Raw genomic sequence first — 21,619 nt, 5'->3', positions numbered from 1 at the left:
CGCCAACAAAGGGTGACCAAAAAAAACCTCATTCACAATCCATCGTAATAACTCAACTGTACAATCTCTTTCTTTTGCCGTTGCCATTAGAAAGAACAATAGATAGCGCAGACGATAAATAAATAAAATAATACAAAGAATCATATACATTGCAGAAGACAATAAATAGCAAAACTAAATGTCAAACATAGCAGATGATACATTTACAAACAGCAGTATCAAACGGCGACCTCACTTTGGGTCACAAGTCACGAAGTGACAGAACTGTAACGTCTCATGGGACACATTTGAGACATGCTTCATGTAATTTTATTACGACGCTGATGCAAGAGTTTCTTTGAGACTCTTGTAAAGTCTTAGGATCGTGCCATTACCACTTTCACATAAGGGTCCCATCTTAGTCAAAGTGCTGTGACTTGCTGTTCTCATGTAATTCCTTCATACAAGATATTCAAACTGTTCATGAATATTTACATGGCATAAATTCCTGCAGTCTTGCTCACTCCAGCGTATACCTGCAGTCCTGCTGATTGTAGCGTATACCATGCAGCATATACCTGCAGTCCAGCATATACCATGTCGCAATTGCGAGAGCCCCAAAGTAAATACAAATGTGCACACAAATGCTTTGCAGAGTTCTATGATAGGAAATGGAGTCCCCCAAACCTGTGGGTCCCCCTTTGCATTCCTGTATTAATGCTATTTTCATTCACAGCCCTAATCGAGACACATTCATAAAATCCTCAGTTTTACAAATCCATCAAATATTTCTTAGTTATAGGAAATTCTATTGTAACGCCATTTCCATCTTATTTGTTGTCTATCCTATAGATTTACCTCGTTAAATACTTTCGAATCCATTTCAGGAGACATAAAAAGTCACAGATGCAGTGGATTTAATAAAGCCCTTGACGATGTGAACGTGTTTTGGTGAAGTCTTAACATTTTATTTATTTTTTACAATTTGAAAGTCTTCAGACTTAAACTCTAGTCTATTTCTTGCAACACAGGTGCCCATACCTATCAACATATCATTTAGACTAACGCTGGTTAATAATGACATTATGAAATGTCCTGAATCTTCCTGTACAGCACTTCAACAATCGCTCCTTTCATTGAACCATCACCTTCAAGAAGTTCATTGCAACACAGGTGCCCATACCTATCAACATATCATTTAGGCTAATGTTGTCTGATGACGACATTATGAAAAGGTACTGAATCTTCCCTTACAACATCTTAATAATTGCTCCTTTTATTCAACCATCACCTTTATGAAGCTCGTTGCAACACAGGTGTCCATAACTATCAACATATCGTTTAAGCCGGGCCCAATTAAGATATCGAGGGGCCTTGGGACACATTGTTTTTTGGGGCCCTTTGTATTTAAACTTTATAACTTTAGCCGTTGGATGAAACAATTTTAACCATAGACTAAAGTAATTTCAGCATTTGGAGGCCCCTAAATATCGGGAGCCCTAGACTGGGGCATAGTTGGCCTATTCAGTAATCAGGCCCTGCATTTAGTCTAATGTTGGTTAATAATGACAGTATAAAGAGGTACTGAATCTTCCTGTACAGCATCTTAACAATTGCTCCTTTTATTCAACTGCACCTACAAAAAGCTCATTTAATGATCTCTTATTTATTTATTTCGAGCCATATGCCTCAGATCATAGCCTCTGAAAGTCATTCATATTCCAAGATTTTGTAACAGTTTTTTTCATTCTCTTCGAAAAAATCGACATAATTCAACCGCTAAGTACCCAAAGATGGCAACTGTTGAAACAACCAGCAATAAGTACACCTTGACAGAAGTGCATAGATAATTGCTGTAGGAAAACGAAACGCATGTTCCCAGAGACTGCCACAAGTGGTAGGTAGCAAAAGCAGCTTCTTCATCGGCTTTGAAGAGAATTCCATAAAAAGCTGGAAAAAATCAAAAAGAAAATTAAAACTACTCTATATATTATTGTTAGAATACTGTGTGCACTATGTTTTGCATGCACAGCTAATTTTAAACGTGAAACCAGAAAAACGATTTAATTTTTTTTAGGTGACGATGGAAATGTTGCTGTTATTGCTTATCTCCAATGTCTGACGAAGCCAGAACATATCCATCAACCTGTTGACGCGTAGAAAATCGAGTGGAAGAGGATTGGTGTAAGGATTGGTGTAAATGTCCACTGTAGAGAAGTCCAAACATTCCAGTAAGTGCTCAGTCACTGCCTTCTAAACTAGGAAAGCCAACACGCTGGGAACGTGACGTCACTACAGTAGGCGATCTGATCGTCAATAGCGATTGTGATTTTTGGACGAATTTAGGGTTCATTTTAAGAAAATTTTGATACAAAGATCTATTTCAATATTTTTCTCCTCAAAATATACATTATTGCAACTCAATAAAAAACAGTGTCCAATATGGAATTAAATTATGAAACTGTTTATATTTATGTAGAATTATTTTGAAATTTTAAGTATAGTAAATAGCTCGAACATTGCACACGATACTTTAGAAAAATGAATTTTTTAACCAAAATTTAAATACAGAAAATAGTAATTAAATTCGCAATTTTGTTTTTATTATTTGTATTATAATAAAAGCGAGTAGTAACATGCATGGCAAAGGAGATTATTCTCGTATCTGTTGAATGGCTCTGGTTAATTGAGCTATGTTTTTGATAGTGTTTATCTCTTTTGGGGTAATAGGAAATTACAATTGACGCTAAGTTGAGTTATGTTATTTTCGTAGTAATTTTGCTTAAGTTGTACAGTAGATCCCCGTTTTTACATTGTTCGTTTCATGCGTTATCCCATTTTCGACGTCATTTCCTGCTGGTACTTGAAAAAGCTTATGCTGATAAGGTTAAAATATTCCGGATTTTACGTTATCCTTTTTCAGAAAGTCCGTTTTTTTACGAGCAGATCAAAATAATGTTTGATCTATAGGACCTACACACACACAAACTTTTACTTTTTGGATATCTTTTTTCAAGATAAATTTGTTTTAGAGCTGTTTGAAGCCGCTCTAGCATTTTTTTTTTTTTTTCGGGTTCCGCTGCATTTCTACTCAAATCCACTCTAATAATGCGGTCCCTTTTCACTAACTACCCAGAAGGGGGTAAACATTGTCAAGGTCATACCTCAAATAATCAGAGGCGCACTACACTAATGTTAACGTTTTAAAGTAGCTGTTATATTCACTTTTTTTGATTGACATGCAGTTATAAACTCTATTTTGGTGATTCTTTTCGGAAAAGTATCTCAACGGGAACAGATTTCCCAAAAATGTGTAATTGTATCTGAAATTACACTTTCAGAGCAAAAACTAAGAACAACCTCAATTTTCAATCCTAAGAATAAGGAACAACGACCATTTCCTCGAACCAATCACTGTAAAAAAAAATCCGAAACGTTACTGGTTATTTCCGAGGAACGTTTCGGGATTCCAGAGGTTTTCACCTATTTCCCCGAAAATCAAGTATCTTCGCAATAAAGTTTCCTGAATTGCTAAAAGATGCACGAATGCAGACTTCTCACTGGTGTGAAAGATATTTTTTGCTACCAGTTTAAAGCAAAGATTGACTGAGCGTGTTTATTAAGTGCATCGGCTTAAGCTTGATTGCGGTCCGTCCGGATTGACTATGATCCCAATGGGAGCAAATATGTCACTGGAAAGATTTAGCTTTACGAGGCAAGGAATACGTTTGGTTCTTTGCTTGCAAATGTCGTATAGCTTTGTCCATGGTTGCTCTACTGCTTCTGGAGCTTTCTTAGTAAATCAGGAGGGTTCTAATTAAATCTGTTTAAACTTTTTGGAAGGTTTACAACTGGTTTTAACAATGGATATTTCCCAATACTTCAGAAAGGTTACTGATTTTTATCGGAAAATGTTCCTGGGTATTGCAAGATATGTTACCGGTTGAAATTGGGCACATCAGCTGCCTATTATTTTCCAGGAACGTTTCTGAATCGTTTTTACAGTGATCGTCTAATAAAGTAAAAATGATCATGTTTCAAAATTAGAAGTGAGAGCAAGAAAGTATCAAAGAGTTAAAGCAGTAAATTACCACCCTTAAACCAGAGATAAAGCAGAACCAAAGTATCGTTTCAGAAATACATGCAATGTACTGACGGTTCGGTTATGACATACAGAGACTAGTTTTGTCCTTAACTCAGGGACGGTACTTGTTATTACGACGGCGGCAGAAGGTGTGTTTACCAGTCCCCTTTTTATGACAAACGCTGATTTTAATCTCTCAAACAAATCTGCCGAACAAGAACTCCAATATGATATACTATGATATTATTTTAAAAATTTACGAGCTAATTAATTCGATGCTTATTCACAACTCCAGCAAACTATAGGGCACTGCAGCCACTGTCAAATAGCGGATGAAAAAGGTAAAACAAACGCACGCCTTTACGTATAAATTGCTTTGACGCTTAGTGATCGTAATATTTCATCGTGTTTGTGGGAAGCTTTCTTTTCTATTCTTCTGAAATTACATTGCATCAAAAACTGTATGAAGCCTGTAATTTCCCCCAAAGAGAACACGTGGAATGGACTGTTTTACCTTTTTCTTTAGTATTGTCAATCACCGCAAGGTATCCTATTCGAGCTCTGGAGTTGCGAATAGTTCAAATTTCGTATTGATTACTGATGGATTTTCTTACCTCTAATCTGTGACCAGAATATTCCGGTAGAAAACCCAAACAACCCGGAAGCTATGAAGAACAGCGCGGGCTCGTTCGGATGAGGATGCCAGAGCAGGAGCAACAGCACGTCGGCCAGGTTGACAATGGCGGCAAAAATCAAGATGGGCAACCTGCCCAACCGCTTCACCAACCATCCGGACAGCAGGGAAGATATGGCACACATGGCACCGTAGCACACACTTACCAGACCTATGTGGTGAGTGCCCCACGCACATCCGATGTAAGACTGAGAAAAAAACACAAAATCACACATGTAAGTAAACAATCTAAATGCGTGGGGAACAAAGCAATGATTAATAAAGTAAGACAAAACAACGTTAGAAGAAGCACAAATTTGTAAATTACAGCAGACACGTGTTTCGGCGTTACAGGGAACGCCTTTTTCAATGCAAAAAATAATGAGTTTATGGATGAAAAGACATCCGACAAAAGCTTTGTCGGCTTTGTTGCTTTTGTCGGAAGTCTTTTCATCCATAAGCTCATTATTTTTTGCATTGAAAAAGGCGTTCCCTATAACGCCGAAACACGTGTCTGCAGTAATTTACAAATTTGTGCTTCTTCTAACGTTGTTTTGTCTTACTTTACTGTTCAGCACAAAAGTATTTATTTATCTTAAAGCAATGATTATTTCGGCATAAGGCTTCCTTCACACGAGGTAATAGCTAGTAACAAACCCAATAAGATGCTTGGGCTTAACAAAAGATCTATTTCAAACAAATCTAAAGAAGTTCTTCTGCCCTTATATAGAAGTTTGGTAAGACCTCATTCGGAGTATGCTGTTCAGTTTTGGTCTCCTTATCTTAAGAAAGATATTAATGTATTGGAAAGGGTTCAAAGGCGGACTACAAGGCTAATAAATGGACTTTCTCATTTAGAATACGATTCCAGGCTTAGAAGGCTAAAAGGTACAGTCTTGAGCAAAGAAGAGACTGAGGGGACATGATTCAGTTGTTTAAATTTATTAAAACGAAAGATGTTACGGGGCTGAAGTTTAGCACTGAAAACAGGACAAGGGGTCATTGTTTTAAGCTATTTAAATCTCAGACTAACATTTATATTAAGAAAAATTATTGTTTTAACAGGGTAGTGGAACCTTGGAACAGCTTACCGGAAGAGGTGGTAATGAGCAAGGGAGTAGATAGTTTTAAGAGGGCCATTGATCGTCACTGGGGATTGTAAATTGACTAGGACCAGCCTAACTGGACCCAGAACCTGTTGCTGGTCGTCACTTTTGTATTTGTATTGTATTTGTATTTGTAACTTAGTTGAATCAAGTATCAAACGGGATGGGCAGTTATTAGGAAGAATAACCAGGTAGAAGAGTGAAGGAATCGCCTTGTCATCCTTCACACGACAGTCAACTGTGCATGGTGTGTCCGGCATACCAGGCACCTGTGCCGCTGCTATTCTTATCAAAAGTTGATCAGCGGGTGTGCCGGCACATCAGACACAGTTGACTTTCGTGTGAGTTGATTCCTTAATTTCTCTACTTCATTAAACTTCCTAATAACCGCCTCGGCCGTTCGAAATTGGATTTCTAGGTAAATTTAAATTATTAAAAATGTAGATCTCACTTACAGTAACACAAAATTCCATTTTGTTTTTATTATTTTTTTTCGTCGTTTGTATGAATTTAGTTTTTTCTTACTTCATTTTATACTACCTATTACAGTGACAAATCTTGAACCATTTGAAAGAAATTAATTTCTATGTTTTTGAATAATAAAAACTGAAATTGAGTTTTCGTGTCTCACTTTACCCACTACCTCCATCCCTTTATATTAAAAAAAATATCATAATGGGGCCGTTTCCAAAATTTTAAAAAAGTATTTTTTTTTCTGAAAGAGCATGCTTGAAAACATAGGATCTGACCATTTTTTAAATAATTTGTTTAAGTGTAATATTTTAAAAAAATAACTTAAATCGGTGCACTGTCATTGTTTACGCTTCTGCCGTATGACATTCTAAATGATGAAATGCCATTCAGTGTTGCCATTCACAGAGCAAAATATTTCATTCGTATCTTTACTCACGTGTATTGGCAACGATATGGTTGATAGCAAGCATAGAGCGCAATTTTAATTTGCTTCTTGATTATCATAACGTGGAAACGCGGAAGAAAGATGCGCCATAGCACATCATTTGTGACGTCATCAAGACCAAGCCTTGTTTGAAAAAATGGACATTTTTAAAAATTAATTTAAAAATAACTGTTGAGAAAATAAAAGTATTTTCTTGATCTATCTTTTTTTTTTTTTTTGCTTATTCTATCATTTCAGTGACTAAAAGTACTACTTTTGACTGAAGGAAACAATCCCATTCAACTTCTTTTGCAGCATGAAAGAGTTTTGCTTTCTTTTTCTTTTTTTGAATGTGTATTTTATTCTTTAGGAAGTTTAGAGTTGGCAATGCTTACCGTTGACTAAATTATTCACTGGCCCTGCGTTTACTTGGCTAATTGAACGGTATTCAGATGGTGGGTAACGTTTTTTTCTTCATACGGAAAATTTTGGTACCGCGAAAATTAAAGATTTCCAATTTAAAAGCAACTCTAAAAACGCACCCAACATACAACCACTCAAAAACTATAAAATTGGTAGGGTGTGTAAACTTCAAGAAAAAACGTGCCTTAAAAAGTAATTAACATGAACCCCGATTACTTCAGATGGTCAGTTTTAAAATTTCAAAGTTATTTTGAAAAAGTAGCATTAAAATATTATTTATAAAAGAAGCATTTTTAATGCTTTACTTATTCGTACCATTAAACGTGCCTTTTTTTAATCGACGATTATAGTTTAATTGCTATCTGGATACACCCACTAGGAGAAGGTTTTTGTTTGATAATTCCTGTGTTTTTCATATAAAAATATATTCTTTATTTCTAAAATTGCTTTAAACTCTTCTGTACATATCAATCATAGATATTCATACCTTCGGAAAAGTACGCTAGGTTTTCATCTGTGAGTAACATATTTATTTCTTTAAGAGAGGAGAAACGAAAAGAAATAATTTTAAATAAACTTTAAAAGAAAAATTCTATTCAGAATTTAAAAAACAGCATAATTCAGTTTAAGTATTTAAGAAATGACGAACCCAAAGATAAATACTGCAAACGGAATTATTTCCTAGAGCAGTAATATTCGCTAAAATGAAGTTTTCGGTGATTTCGCAAGCTGAAAATTTCGCGAATTATATATGAACAGAACCGAAAGTTGATTGTAAGTAAGAAATTTAAATATTTCGTGACGTTTAAATTTTCGCGATTAGGTCGGACTAGTAAAAACCACGAACTTTAAAGCGTCCCGAAAAAAAGCACTTTCACAGTACAATTTTCAAATACAGAAAAGTGCTGATAGGAGTAGGGGAACCTGGGGAGCCTTGACCACGTTTTCAGATAAACATTTTTGTAAATTTTATTTCGAAAATTTAAATATCATATGATAGCACATATTGAAGTACATTCTATTGGCAACAGAAATATATTTGCGATAATGTAAATAATACATTTTTTCTTTTCTAAAATTAATATTTTTTAAAACTTAGGTTAGCCGGTCAAGCCTCCCTTAGTAAGGGAGGCTTTACCCATGGTATGGGAGGCTTGACCCGGGTAGTGATATATAATTGTAAAATGAGATATAGGAAATATTTTTTATTAATTATTTAAATATTAAGTATACATGTTTTATCATGATAATTGAATGTTCAGAAATTATTTTTAAGATCATGTATACATTAATATTTATAATTGAATTTATGAATCATTGTTTTCTGGATAAATAAAACTAAATGATTGTTTACATCGTCGTGACTTCATACTCATCATTTAGTACCAATACTCGTGTAACTCGCCCAACAAAATAACACAAATCTCTTTTTGTTGCAAATTTTACAACAGCAAAGTCGTCAAAATCAAATTTATTATTTTCTACTATAAAATCTTCTATTTCTTCTTCAGTGCAGCTAAAAGGTATGTCAATATTTTATTTCTCTGTGTTAGTAGTAATAATTTATTCATAAAAAATTAGTATTTATAAAAAAAATAATTATAACAAAGAAACTTTTTGAGAAAAATTAACTTAAATTTGCAAATTTTCCTCAAAAACCAGTTTTTTTTTGGGGGGGGGGGAATAAATGTAGAGATTATTCCAAAATTAATTAGGCGTTGCTTAATGTGATCACTTTGGGACAAATACAATTTGATAACAATAACCGAAAAGAATCCAGGTGACACAAAATAATGATTTTTTTTTCCAATTAAGGTGCATTTATTTTGGCAACCTCAAATTAAAATCACAATGACTCAACTGAACGCAGTTTTAAATTATAAATTATTAAATTAACAGAATGGAAATATCTGAATTATAAAAAGTTAAAGCTAAATTATGTAATTTTTAATCACATAGTAATAGGTGAAGTAAAATGTGACCGTTTTCCCTGACATTCGTAAACCAGTTTCAAACCACATTCAGCTTTTCTATATTTTCCAGCATAGTTTTGCTTGTTGTTTAAATTTTAACTTAACTTCGCTTTGTTTTCAATCTCGACAGAATTCTTTAATAGTTTACAAAGTAATAGCAACAATGGAGGTCCTACATCAATGCCTGCAACATGTCCAGCGACTGAATTTTTTTAGGTGCAAAAGAAAGTTTTCTTAGGGGGGTCTGTGGTCACTGGGGGCAAAATTTCTTAAGCTTCATTCCTAGAAAAAATTTGAACTGCTATTAAAAACCATAAAATGCTACACAGAAAGTTAATCTCGTCAGGGTTTGCCCATGTATTTCTGTTAATTCAGGAACAAAAACGGGGAAAAAATTGAAAGTTTATGAAAAAGTGATAACAATAAACGAAGACGCTGATTACAATATCCGACTTTTTTCAGGTGTGTTAACATGCAAGTGTTCCGGCACTTCGTGATTCTGATAACATTAAGCGAATGATAACATTAACCATGATCACATTAAGCGGCGCCTACTATATGAATTAATCATAATTTAGTTTTGTTATGAATTATTGCAACAAAAATTGCATTGTAAACAATAACTGATAAGTTAATATTTGTTAACAATCAATGTCTTGGTTTTATTATAAACATACAAAATATATAATAACCATATATATTATCCCCATAAAGTAACTATTGTAATTATAAATTGTTTTTGATAAACAGTATTTCTAGAATTCCTAAACTGTTTATGTAAGGGAGCCTTGACCCAGTGGGTCAAGCCTCCCTTACATAGAGTGGGTCAAGCCTCTCCACCTACCCATTTTGTACAGAGCAGCACATGGTGAGGTTAAGCCTAATTCAAGGAACAAACTTTATAATTATAATAAAAGCTAAATATTATAGTATTTAGAAAATCCCATTTGCAAAAGTATAAACTTATTACATTTGCTGAAAAGGTCTTACAAACTAGGCTCAAAATTCATGGTTTTTTAGGTTGAAAAACATTTTTTTCTAAATATCTCCACACATCTGATAGCTAGATGGATAAAACAAAGATGGGTGCCTGATCACATCACTAGCTTTGACTGCCATATAGTGAGAAACAGCTAAAATATTTTTAAATACAAAAATTGAAGGGTGGGTCAAGCCTCCCTTATGGTCAAGGCTCCCTTTACCCCTACTACTTAACGTTGGAAGTGGTGGTGGCTAAACAACTCTTTTTCTTGTTCCCCCCTTGCGTCATAAGGCTGTGACGCAATCCACCATAAACCTAATATCTTAATCTTTACTCTTTATTATTACTAATAATAAAGCTGAAAGTCTCTCTGTCCGGAGGATGTCTGGATGTCTGTAGGATGTCTGGATCTCTGTGACGCGCATAGCGCCTAGACCGTTCGGCCGATTTTCATGAAATTTGGCACACAAAGTTAGTTTGTAGCATGGGGGTGTGCACCTCGAAGCGATTTTTCGAAAATTCGATGTGGTTCTTTTTCTATTCCAATTTTAAGAACAAAATTATCGTAAGATGGACGAGTAAATTACGAAATTATCATAACGTGGAACCGCAACATGGGTACAAGCCAATTGGCGAGAAAATTCAACACACATTATTTGTATATATACAGGCGAACCAAAAGACCTTTTAATTTTTCTATTACGGGCAAAGCCGTGTGGGTACCACTAGTATAGTTATATAATAACTTTATTGGGCTGCTAGCTGGTATTAATATTTTTTGTGACTAAGTAGATATACATAACTTTTGCACGGATTTGTTTATCTTATTCCGGGTTTTTATCTCAATGCCTTCATATTTAAGCTTGCGCACAACTTCAAAAATATGTTTACTGTAAAAAGAACAAATTAACAATGTTTGAATAGCCCTTATTCAAAGTATATTCTTAGATATCTAATTATAATGAACGTTTTAACAATAGCATTAAAATAAATGATGTCAATGGCTTAGATTTTAATCTGCATAAGTGATTTGAGTTACCTTACAAATATTATACTTATGTAGTGCTTATTTAAATTTCCATACGTAAATTGAAAATTTAAACTACATTTGTTTTTTAATTTATATCTTTTCAGTATCCCTTGCAAGTACATAATGGGGTCGTTTCCAAAATTTTAAAAGTATTTTTTCTGAAAGAGCATGTTTAAAAACATAGGATCTGACCATTTTTTAAATAATTTGTTTAAGTTTAATATTTTTAAAATAATACTTAAATCGGTGCGCTTTTATTGTTTACGCTTCTGTCCGATGACATCCCAAATGATGAAATGCCATTCAGTGTTGCCATTCACAGAGCAAAATATTTAATTCGCATCTTTACTCACGTGTATTGGCAACGATATGGTTGATAGCAAACGTAGAACGCAATTTTAATTTGCTTCTTGATTATTATGACGTGGAAACGTGGTAGAAAGATGCGCCAAAGAGCATCATTTGCGGCGTCATCAAGACCACGCCTTGTCTGAAAAATCGGACATTTTAAAAAATTAATTAAAAAATAACTGTTGGGAAAATGAAAATATTTTCTAAGTCCATGTTATTTATTTATTTATTTGCTTATTCTATCAATTTCAGTGACAAAATTGCTACTTTTGACTGAAGGAAACAACTTCATTGTATACTTTGAACAAAAAGTGTGTCCCCTTCAAGTCTGATACAATTACCAATGGGTTAAGAATTGATATAGTTGCGAGAAACTCACCTTTGTATAATCCCCAATGTAAAAGCCATGCATCATACCAATGTAAAAAGACATTGGAATAAGCAGTAGCACTTTCTTCTTTTTTCTTGCGAGGTTAAAAGTAGCCATCAGTAAATCTAAAGAAAATGACACATGTTTCTTGTCTGTTCTTAACGGATCCATAAACGCGGCAACTAATATCACTGAACAAACGCTGAGAGCCACGCAGGCACCTGTTAGAATGTACCTTACTTCGTTGCTAGGATCCCCTAGATTCTGTATGAAACACAGAGATTCTTCGTTGCAGAAATCTGCACCACAAGTACAGCTGAAATTGCCGGCAGAGCTGTGCTGGTTGTGGTCTTTCTGAAGAACGTAATAGGACATGAGGTTGCTCCAAATATGTGTAGACAGGTAGGCCATCCCGTGGCATCCAAAGAATCTTGCTGTCGTTGATTCTATTAATTTTGGTAGATTAGAGTTTTCTGAGATACTTTTGGTGTCTTGTATTTCAGTCAATGAACTCGGATCGAGTTGATGAACTTTATAAGTCTTAGCAAACTGCTTCTCAGTATGTTTTGCGGTGTCACCATTCGTGCCATTTTCTTCGGTTTTTTGTTTCGTTTTTGAAAAAGTGTTCCAGTTGGATTGCAAACAGTTCTTTTCGATTCCACCTGAATTAAACTTTTTACCATCTGGTTTGCTCTCAGTCTCTGCAGCTTGATTGTCAGAAATACTTCTCGAAACTGATTTTTTTGGGCGATTAGAATTCACATTTTCTGTAGGGAAAGCATTGATTTTTGCTTTCCGATCATTTTGCTTCAGGTCGACAACTGGCACGAGATGCTCAGCGTAAATGGCAGCAATCTCGTTTAGGAACGTACATTGAGAGCCCCAAAGTAAAGAGGCCCCGATGCCGCTAAGGATGGCACATGGCACCATCAAAGCCCATCGAGGATAGAAGTTTGCAGCAAGTATGGGAACATAAGATGCCATCGAAAAAACAAGAGTGGCTTTGCAGCCTATCTTTTTGATGACATACTTTGGCAACAGCAAAGCTGACACGCAGAAGCATGCGAATATAATCGCTTGGGTGTCGACACCAATCCCTTGCTCTCGGTTAATAGTACTCTGTAGCATAGTAAGCGCGTCATTTGCTGTAAACAGCAAGATGAAACCCGAAGACAAGACAAAAGCATTCTTCAATATTCGAGACTTCGTAAAAAAGTTTCTGTTAGCTTCTGAAGAATTAAAACCATTTTGTGAATCGATCGAAACTTTAGACTCGCTTCTCATTTTGCAATTAATAAATAATAGTTATTATTTTAGGAGAGTATTTCGAACAAAGTCGGGAACAATACGCATCAACTCTACTTCTGAAAACCAAGGCTAGGCGTAAGTGTAAACAGTTCTCTAACTTAACAGAGCCGAATGATTAAGCAGAAAGTGATTGTGAAATAAAAGAACAAGCATGTTGAGAGTTCAAAACGGATGGCAGCTAAACACATAATACGAGGACATTCTTAAGGTTGCAATCGTGATGTATTCCTACTTTCGCTAAAGCCTGTGAAACGTTTCAATAGAAGCATTTTTTCCACTTACTGAATTCAGAAAACAGATTTTGAAAGAGTTAAATCAGGTTTTTATACTAAACTCCAAAAAAATAATTTCGAACAGTACAAATATGGGGTATTATTCTTTTTATGAATTTGATAAAATTGTCATGATTATAAATAGAATTTTGTTTTGTGTCACTTTAAAGGCACGTTTTCGCTTTATGAGTTCCGTTTTATCTCAGAAAGGTTGTTTTCCGAATATTTTTTGCTAATTCATTCAGAAAAATACCTTTATTACCTGAGATTTGTTTTTCAGTCTTACGTTCACGTGAAAGCACATTCCAGATACTTCTAGAAACTGCGTCAGTGTTTCACGTGATGAGATTAGCAAAGCAATTATTTCCACGTGAGACCGAATGGCATTTTTGATAATAAAAAATCAAAGTTAAAGGGAAAACACAGTAAACTCATCTCAACATAGTATAAAATGAAGTCTCCAAAAAAAGCGTCTCTGTTTGTTTGAACGCGCTAAACTCGAGAACTACCCGGCCGATTTCGCTGAAATTTTCACAGTATCTTGCTTTCAGCACCAGAAAGGTTTGCAGACCAATTCGAAAAATATTCGATAAATATGTAGTTCCTTTTTTATTTCAATTTAGGCCCAATTTTCATACAAATTCTGAAATATGGGGTTAAAAATTCGCTGCATATATCAATATTATATATCTTTGGAAAGGGTAGAATTTTCCGCGTTCACCTCAATTTGTTTCAATGCTCTAACCTACTTACTGCGGGAGTTATTTTCTTCTTTAGCTCGAATCTCTTTAGGCTTAGCTGGCATATAGGCACTACTTTCTTCATTAAATCTATCAATAAAAAGCAAAGTAATTGTCCCACAGTTTTCTTTTTGACACCCTTGGAAAGAAGGACATATTTTACTCCAGATCTATCTCAACCTATAGTAGAAAAAAAAAAATTAAGCTTCTATCTCAAAAGGAAAGAAAATTACAAGTATTTTTAAATAAAGTTCAAAAAATCTCACCTCCACTCAAGATGTTAACCAATTTATTTTTGCATTTCTGCGAGTACGCTTCTTGAATCCATTGTTTCTTCAAAGTTTTCTCTCTTTCAATTCTTAAACTTATTTTATTTTGTGTGTCCATGGTTACGCTTTTTAAATCCATCTTTCTCATTTTCATTTCGTGAAAGTATTGTAATATCTGTCGTCATTGTTTGGAAGGGAAATTTTACGTGATGTTTTTTTTTTTTCTTCTTTGATTTAAGTCTGATTGTTGAATATACGTCACTTGACACAATTTTTATTTTCAAGGTAGACCGAACTAAGCCCGGCAGCGCAGCTAGTATTCAAATAAATGTTTCTCGTCATTTTTTTCATTGACAAAGTCAAAGAGACCAAAACGATGATAAACGGTTTTGTATTTTTGGATTTGAAAAGGAGTGAATTTTTTTACAAATGTGACATCACTATACCATTGCTTTTCAAAATGTGAAGTTACTTGTTTTGTATTAGATACAAAAAGATATGAGAGTGGAGGACTGTATATTTTTTTTACAAAAGTGTGCTGGTCGATGAGGGGACGTCCATATTTAAGCGAAAGAAATTTATTGAAGAAGAGAACTGACCACACATCTTGTTTATTTCACAATTCGGAAAAAAAAAAATAAATAAAACAGGAAATTTGAATTTTTGGCATCTTGAATTCAAATTATGTTTTTCGCAATCACGAGTGTGTGTTTGTATGTGTGTGGGGGGGGGGGGGGTATGTGTATGTGTGTAGGCATGTGTGTTTGTGTCTGTGTGCAGTCATGAGTGTGTGGGCAGTCGTGTGTATGTGTAGGTGTCTGTATGCATGCATGTGTGTATGTGTGTGTGTATGTGTTTGTGTGTTTGTGTGTGTTGGTGCGTGTATGTATGCGTGTGTGTGTAGGCTATGGACGCAACCTGGAGACGGTTTTCGCTAGAGCAGCAGCATCGTGAGGCCGGCCGTCGCGACGGGTGCTGCTGGCAGAGGGTGGCGCCGCGCCGGTGGGAAAAATGATAGCACGCCAAAAACAGTCAAATGAAAGCAATAAGCAATCGTGATTGCTCAATAAAAAAAGAAATTTGAATTTTTGGCATCTTGAATTCAAATTATGTTTTTCGCAATCACGACATATGAGGCGCGCGTGTGTGTATTTTCGCTCGCGTTTGTATGTATGTACGCGCGTGTGTGTGTTTACCCGTGTATGTGTGTATATGCGTTCATGTGTCTGTAGGCGTTCGTGTGTGTGTGTGTGTGTGTGTGTATGAAGGTATGTAAGTGCGTGTGTGTTAGAGACGTGTCGTTCATGAACGAACGGGTCAAAAAGAACGAATCCTTAAAACGAACGGATCCGTTCGTTCACCTAAAAAATGAACGATCGTTCTTTTTAACGGTGAGCAGTTTGGAACCTTGCATCGATGCACTTGTGATAAAATTGCATTTTCTTTTTACTTCCTTTTACAAAAAAGGAAGTATTGTATTCGCAAAAAAATTTTCACTCAAAAATCGGCCTTAATTTCCATTTTTCTCACCCCCGAATGAATGTTGAGTTTTTTTTTCGACCCGACCACACGTGGATATATGCCGAGGAACCTACAGACACCCGAAATGCCCATTTTGACGACCCCCGAGTTAATTACAACGAATTTTCTCGTGACGTCTGTATGTACGTATGTATGTGCGTATGTGTGTATGTATCTCACATAATTCAAAAACGGTATGTCCTAGAAAGTTGAAATTTGGTACGAAGACTCCTAGTGGGGCCTAGTTGTGCACCTTCCCTTTTAGTTGCATTCGGATGTTCCTAAGGGGGGAAATCATTATTAATTTCGATTTAAACTCAAGTGATGTTCTAATTTGTCGGACACTTGGCGATATATCGCCAGTCTTTTGGTCGCCAAGTTTTGTCGCCAACTTGGTGACAAATGTGGCGATTTTTTTTTTATTTGGTTTTGAATTGGCCACTGTTGGTGATATTTAGAGAGTAAGCTATTGAATCACATTAAAATTGCCAATAATGGGGAAATGACATTAAATTGGAGTAAAAGGAAGTCATGTGATGCATAACATCAGCTCGTTTTGAAATACATTCATCTCCAAATATTTAACTCATTAATCAATCTCAAATTTCCTTTTTCTCAGTGCAGTACAATATATTGAATTGGAACCTTTTTACTTTTTGTTTTAATCATCATTTTTCTTTAATCGTTGCAGTTCTTCATTTTCAATTTTTCCCATGTATCCATTAGTAATGTTTTATGTAACTTGTTAGGTCCTTCTCACACTTTTTGTCGCGAAAATTATTTATAAAAGTACCTTTTATCACTTTTCTGGTGATCCTTTTGTCTTCTATAACATCCCTCCCATCAACTACCATCTATTCGCAACTCCAGCGCTCGAATACGCTACCTTGCGGTGATTTACGAAATTAAAGAAAAAGGTAAAACATTGCGTTCCACGTGTGTCTGTTGGTAAACATAGGCAGTTTGTTATGAGTATTAATAACGCACTCGATGTATCTTAGATTGCTTTTCAGCAACAGAAATTGTTTTGTCCCTTTTATTGGTGTTCTCGAGCTTCTCAAAATAATGTTAGTTTTCATTATTTCCCTCTAAAAAGTGAGTTGATTGTCGTAAATGACGAAAGCGTAAATAGAAGAAAACTCTAGAAGAGGTTAACTGTATACCAGGTATTTTTTTTAAATTGTTTTGTGTGAATTAGTAAGAATATTGGTTATTTTTTATCTTAAGCTCGAAAGAAGGATTTAATAACATTTGAGAAGAATTAGGGCTTTCATCTCCGCCTAGTTTAAGAATAATTAATTTAACTAACCTTATTTTTCTGCAGCATTTAGTTGAAATGGACAGAATGCAAAATATTTTCTTGAATATATAATCGTAGAACGAAATGAAAAATGTTTAACGCTGAGAATTTTCATCGCCAAAATAATGCGCCAACTTACTTTATTGCTTACATTATCAGCTGAAGATTCTCGTTAAAAATTTGTTTAGGGTTTCAGTTTTAGTATTGTGCAAGCTAAGAACCTTTGGCGAGATTTCGCATGTCAGTTACAAACCATTTTTATTTTTTATCATGTGTGGATTTAAATGCTGGAAAGATTACAGAATTCGATAAGTTTAAAATAATAATTCAAGATCAATTAAAAAGAAAACTATCACCATGTATCCGTGAGAATTTTATTGATGATGTATGACAGAATTAAATTATAATTCAGAAATTAGAAACATACGAAAAAGAAAAAATTAAAATTAACCGATTCGGCAATTTGAGAAATAATTCGGCTACAAAATGTAAAACAATTAGCGTTAGCCAAACAAGACAAAGAAGTAGTCTTCCTCTTTTGATAACACTGGTAAACAAAGGTTTTATTACATGAAATATTTATAGTGTTCTCATAGCCACAATAAAAATGTAGTTCCATCAAGAATTGACAAATATCGAGTTCAAAATCGTGAAAATGTCTGCTTGGAACTACGAACTACGTAATTTGCATTAGTTTCTTACGTTTAGTAATGCTTCTTGAATTCATAGCTTTTCATCCACTTCCTGGGAAAATCAAGTATTTTTATCCAAAATTTTCCTGAATGGGGTCGTTTCCAAAATTTTAAAAGTATTTTTTTCTGAAAGAGCATGCTTAAAAACATAGGATCTGACCATTTTTTGATAAATTTGTTTACGTTTAATATTTGTAAAAAAGTTCTTAAATCGGAGCGCTTACATTGTTTACGGCTTCTGTCGTGTGATATCACAAATGATGAAATGCCATTCACTGTTGCCATTCACAGAACAAAATATTTAATTCGCATCTTCACTCACGTGCATTGGCAACGATTTGGGTGATAGCAAGCGTACAGAGCAATTTTAATTCGCTGCTTGATTATCATAACGTGGAAACGCAGTAGAAAGATGCGGCAAAGTGCATCATTTGTGACGTCACCAAGACCACGCCTTGTTTGAAAAATCGGACATTTTAAAAATTAATTTAAAAAAACTGTTGGGAAAATAAAAGTATTTTCTGGGTCCATGTTATTTTTTTTTTGCTCATTCTATCCATCTCAATGACTAAAAGAAGTACTTTTGACTGAAGGAAACCACCCCATTGCTACAAGTTGCACGAATGCAGAATTCTCACTGCTGTGAAAAAACATTTTTAACTTCTAGTTTAAAGACTAACTGAGCGTATTTATTAGCTGTATCGGCTGATCACGGTCTATCCAGATTGACTAAGCTTCCAATGAGAGCGTCTCTGGATTTCGTAGTTTAGTAAGAAGTGCAAGCGAATATGATTACTAATACCAATTTGCTCTTCTGTCTTAACTTCGGCCATATTTGCTATAATGCTATTGGAGCTATCTTAGTAATAAAAAAAGGTGCCAAGCTATTATATTAAACTTACTAAAGTTTTCTCTGAAGGTTCCGGAGACATGACTGGCTTTAACCGGGACGATTTCTGAATTCTTCAGAAAGCTTCCAGTATGATTTCAGGAAGGTTACTGAATTTTAGTTGAACCCCCCCCCCCTTTTTGTAAGATATATAACCGGCACAAACTGGGCACATTTCTTTCCTTTTATTTTCGAGGAACGTTGCTGAATTGTTTTTACATTGTAGACAGCATTGTCTAATCTCTGCTAATAGTAAAGCTGAAAGTCTCTCTTTCTGGATCTCTATCCGGATCTCTGTCTAGATATCTGTCTGGATCTCTGAGACGCGAATAGCGCCGAGACCGGTCGGCCTATTTTCATGAAATTTGGCACAAAATTAGTTCGTAGTATGGGGGTGTGCACCTCGAGGCGATTTATCCAAAATTCGATTTTGTTCTTTTTCTGTTTCAATTTCAAGAACACTTTACTTAGCAAATTATCGTAACATGGGTGAATAAATTACCAAATTATCATAACGTGGAACCGAAACATGGGCGAGCAAAAGTTAACATAGCAAATTGGCGAGAAAGTCATCATCCATTATTTGTAAACTAGAAAATCGCCCGTCAAGGTATGACGAGTGAAAATTGTTTCTACTCTTCTACATTTTAACGAAGATACTGCGTGTATGGTGATATTTTGATAGTTGAAATTGTAACTCCAACTCCAGTGGATTAACCTTAAACTCCAGTGGATAGCATTAATTTTTAACCACTTTTTTTTATTCTTCATTCCCCTAAAATGACTGTCTTACCAGTAAAACAGTTCAGTAACTGGATCCAGTTCAGCCTTGTCAAAATAAAGCCTTACCCAGCATGTCAAACGTTACCAAAAAATATCAAATTATTATGCAGTGGCGCGAGTTTCATTGCTGAATCTAGAGGGCTACTCGATCACCGGCAATTATTTGTATGAGGATATACAGGAGTCATTTCACGTCAAATCGCCTAATGCCATGTGCAGTCATGTCTCAGATTTTGTCCATTATTTTTTAAATTTTCAACCACTTTTTTTATTCTTCATTTCCCTAAAATGACTGTCTTACCAGTAAAACAGTTCAGTAACTGGATCCAGTTCAGCCTTGTCAAAATAAAGCCTTACCCAGCATGTCAAACGTTACCAAAAAATATCAAATTATTATGCAGTGGCGCGAGTTTCATTGCTGAATCTAGAGGGCTACTCGATCACCGGCAATTATTTGTATGAGGATATACAGGAGTCATTTCACGTCAAATCGCCTAATGCCATGTGCAGTCATGTCTCAGATTTTGTCCATTATTTTTTAAATTTTCAACCACTTTTTTTTATTCTTCATTTCCCTAAAATGACTTTCTTACCAGTAAAACAGTTCAGTAACTGGATCCAGTTCAGCCTTGTCAAAATAAAGCCTTACCCAGCATGTCAAACGTTACCAAAAAATATCAAATTATTATGCAGTGGCGCGAGTTTCATTGCTGAATCTAGAGGGCTACTCGATCACCGGCAATTATTTGTATGAGGATATACAGGAGTCATTTCACGTCAAATCGCCTAATGCCATGTGCAGTCATGTCTCAGATTTTGTCCATTATTTTTTAAATTTTCAACCACTTTTTTTATTCTTCATTTCCCTAAAATGACTGTCTTACCAGTAAAACAGTTCAGTAACTGGATCCAGTTCAGCCTTGTCAAAATAAAGCCTTACCCAGCATGTCAAACGTTACCAAAAAATATCAAATTATTATGCAGTGGCGCGAGTTTCATTGCTGAATCTAGAGGGCTACTCGATCACCGGCAATTATTTGTATGAGGATATACAGGAGTCATTTCACGTCAAATCGCCTAATGCCATGTGCAGTCATGTCTCAGATTTTGTCCATTATTTTTTAAATTTTCAACCACTTTTTTTATTCTTCATTTCCCTAAAATGACAGTCTTACCAGTAAAACAGTTCAGTAACTGGATCCAGTTCAGCCTTGTCAAAATAAAGCCTTACCCAGCATGTCAAACGTTACCAAAAAATATCAAATTATTATGCAGTGGCGCGAGTTTCATTGCTGAATCTAGAGGGCTACTCGATCACCGGCAATTATTTGTATGAGGATATACAGGAGTCATTTCACGTCAAATCGCCTAATGCCATGTGCAGTCATGTCTCAGATTTTGTCCATTATTTTTTAAATTTTCAACCACTTTTTTTATTCTTCATTTCCCTAAAATGACTGTCTTACCAGTAAAACAGTTCAGTAACGGGATCCAGTTCAGCCTTGTCAAAATAAAGCCTTACCCAGCATGTCAAACGTTACCAAAAAATATCAAATTATTATGCAGTGGCGCGAGTTTCATTGCTGAATCTAGAGGGCTACTCGATCACCGGCAATTATTTGTATGAGGATATACAGGAGTCATTTCACGTCAAATCGCCTAATGCCATGTGCAGTCATGTCTCAGATTTTGTCCATTATTTTTTAAATTTTCAACCACTTTTTTTTATTCTTCATTTCCCTAAAATGACTTTCTTACCAGTAAAACAGTTCAGTAACTGGATCCAGTTCAGCCTTGTCAAAATAAAGCCTTACCCAGCATGTCAAACGTTACCAAAAAATATCAAATTATTATGCAGTGGCGCGAGTTTCATTGCTGAATCTAGAGGGCTACTCGATCACCGGCAATTATTTGTATGAGGATATACAGGAGTCATTTCACGTCAAATCGCATAATGCCATGTGCCGTCATGTCTC

At 35.2% G+C, this 21,619-nt stretch overlaps 1 protein-coding gene across 1 annotated transcript; it reads right to left on the bottom strand.

Moving 5' to 3' along the window:
• LOC129227550 (protein unc-93 homolog A-like) lies at positions 1-13,351 on the bottom strand. The gene is made up of 3 exons (XM_054862130.1): positions 11,879-13,351; positions 4,678-4,945; positions 1-1,929 (listed from the first exon to the last, which is right to left on the bottom strand). The coding sequence occupies exons 1-3, from the start codon at positions 13,151-13,153 to the stop codon at positions 1,724-1,726; spliced, it is 1,749 nt and encodes a 582-aa protein (XP_054718105.1). The 5' UTR covers positions 13,154-13,351; the 3' UTR covers positions 1-1,723.
• Positions 13,352-21,619: the final 8,268 nt, after the last annotated feature.

Source organism: Uloborus diversus, chromosome 8 (genome assembly GCF_026930045.1).
Source record: "Uloborus diversus isolate 005 chromosome 8, Udiv.v.3.1, whole genome shotgun sequence".
NCBI classification, from domain to species: domain Eukaryota; kingdom Metazoa; phylum Arthropoda; class Arachnida; order Araneae; family Uloboridae; genus Uloborus; species Uloborus diversus.
Note: the sequence above shows the minus strand (reverse complement) of the source record. Positions and strands in the feature narration are given on the sequence as shown.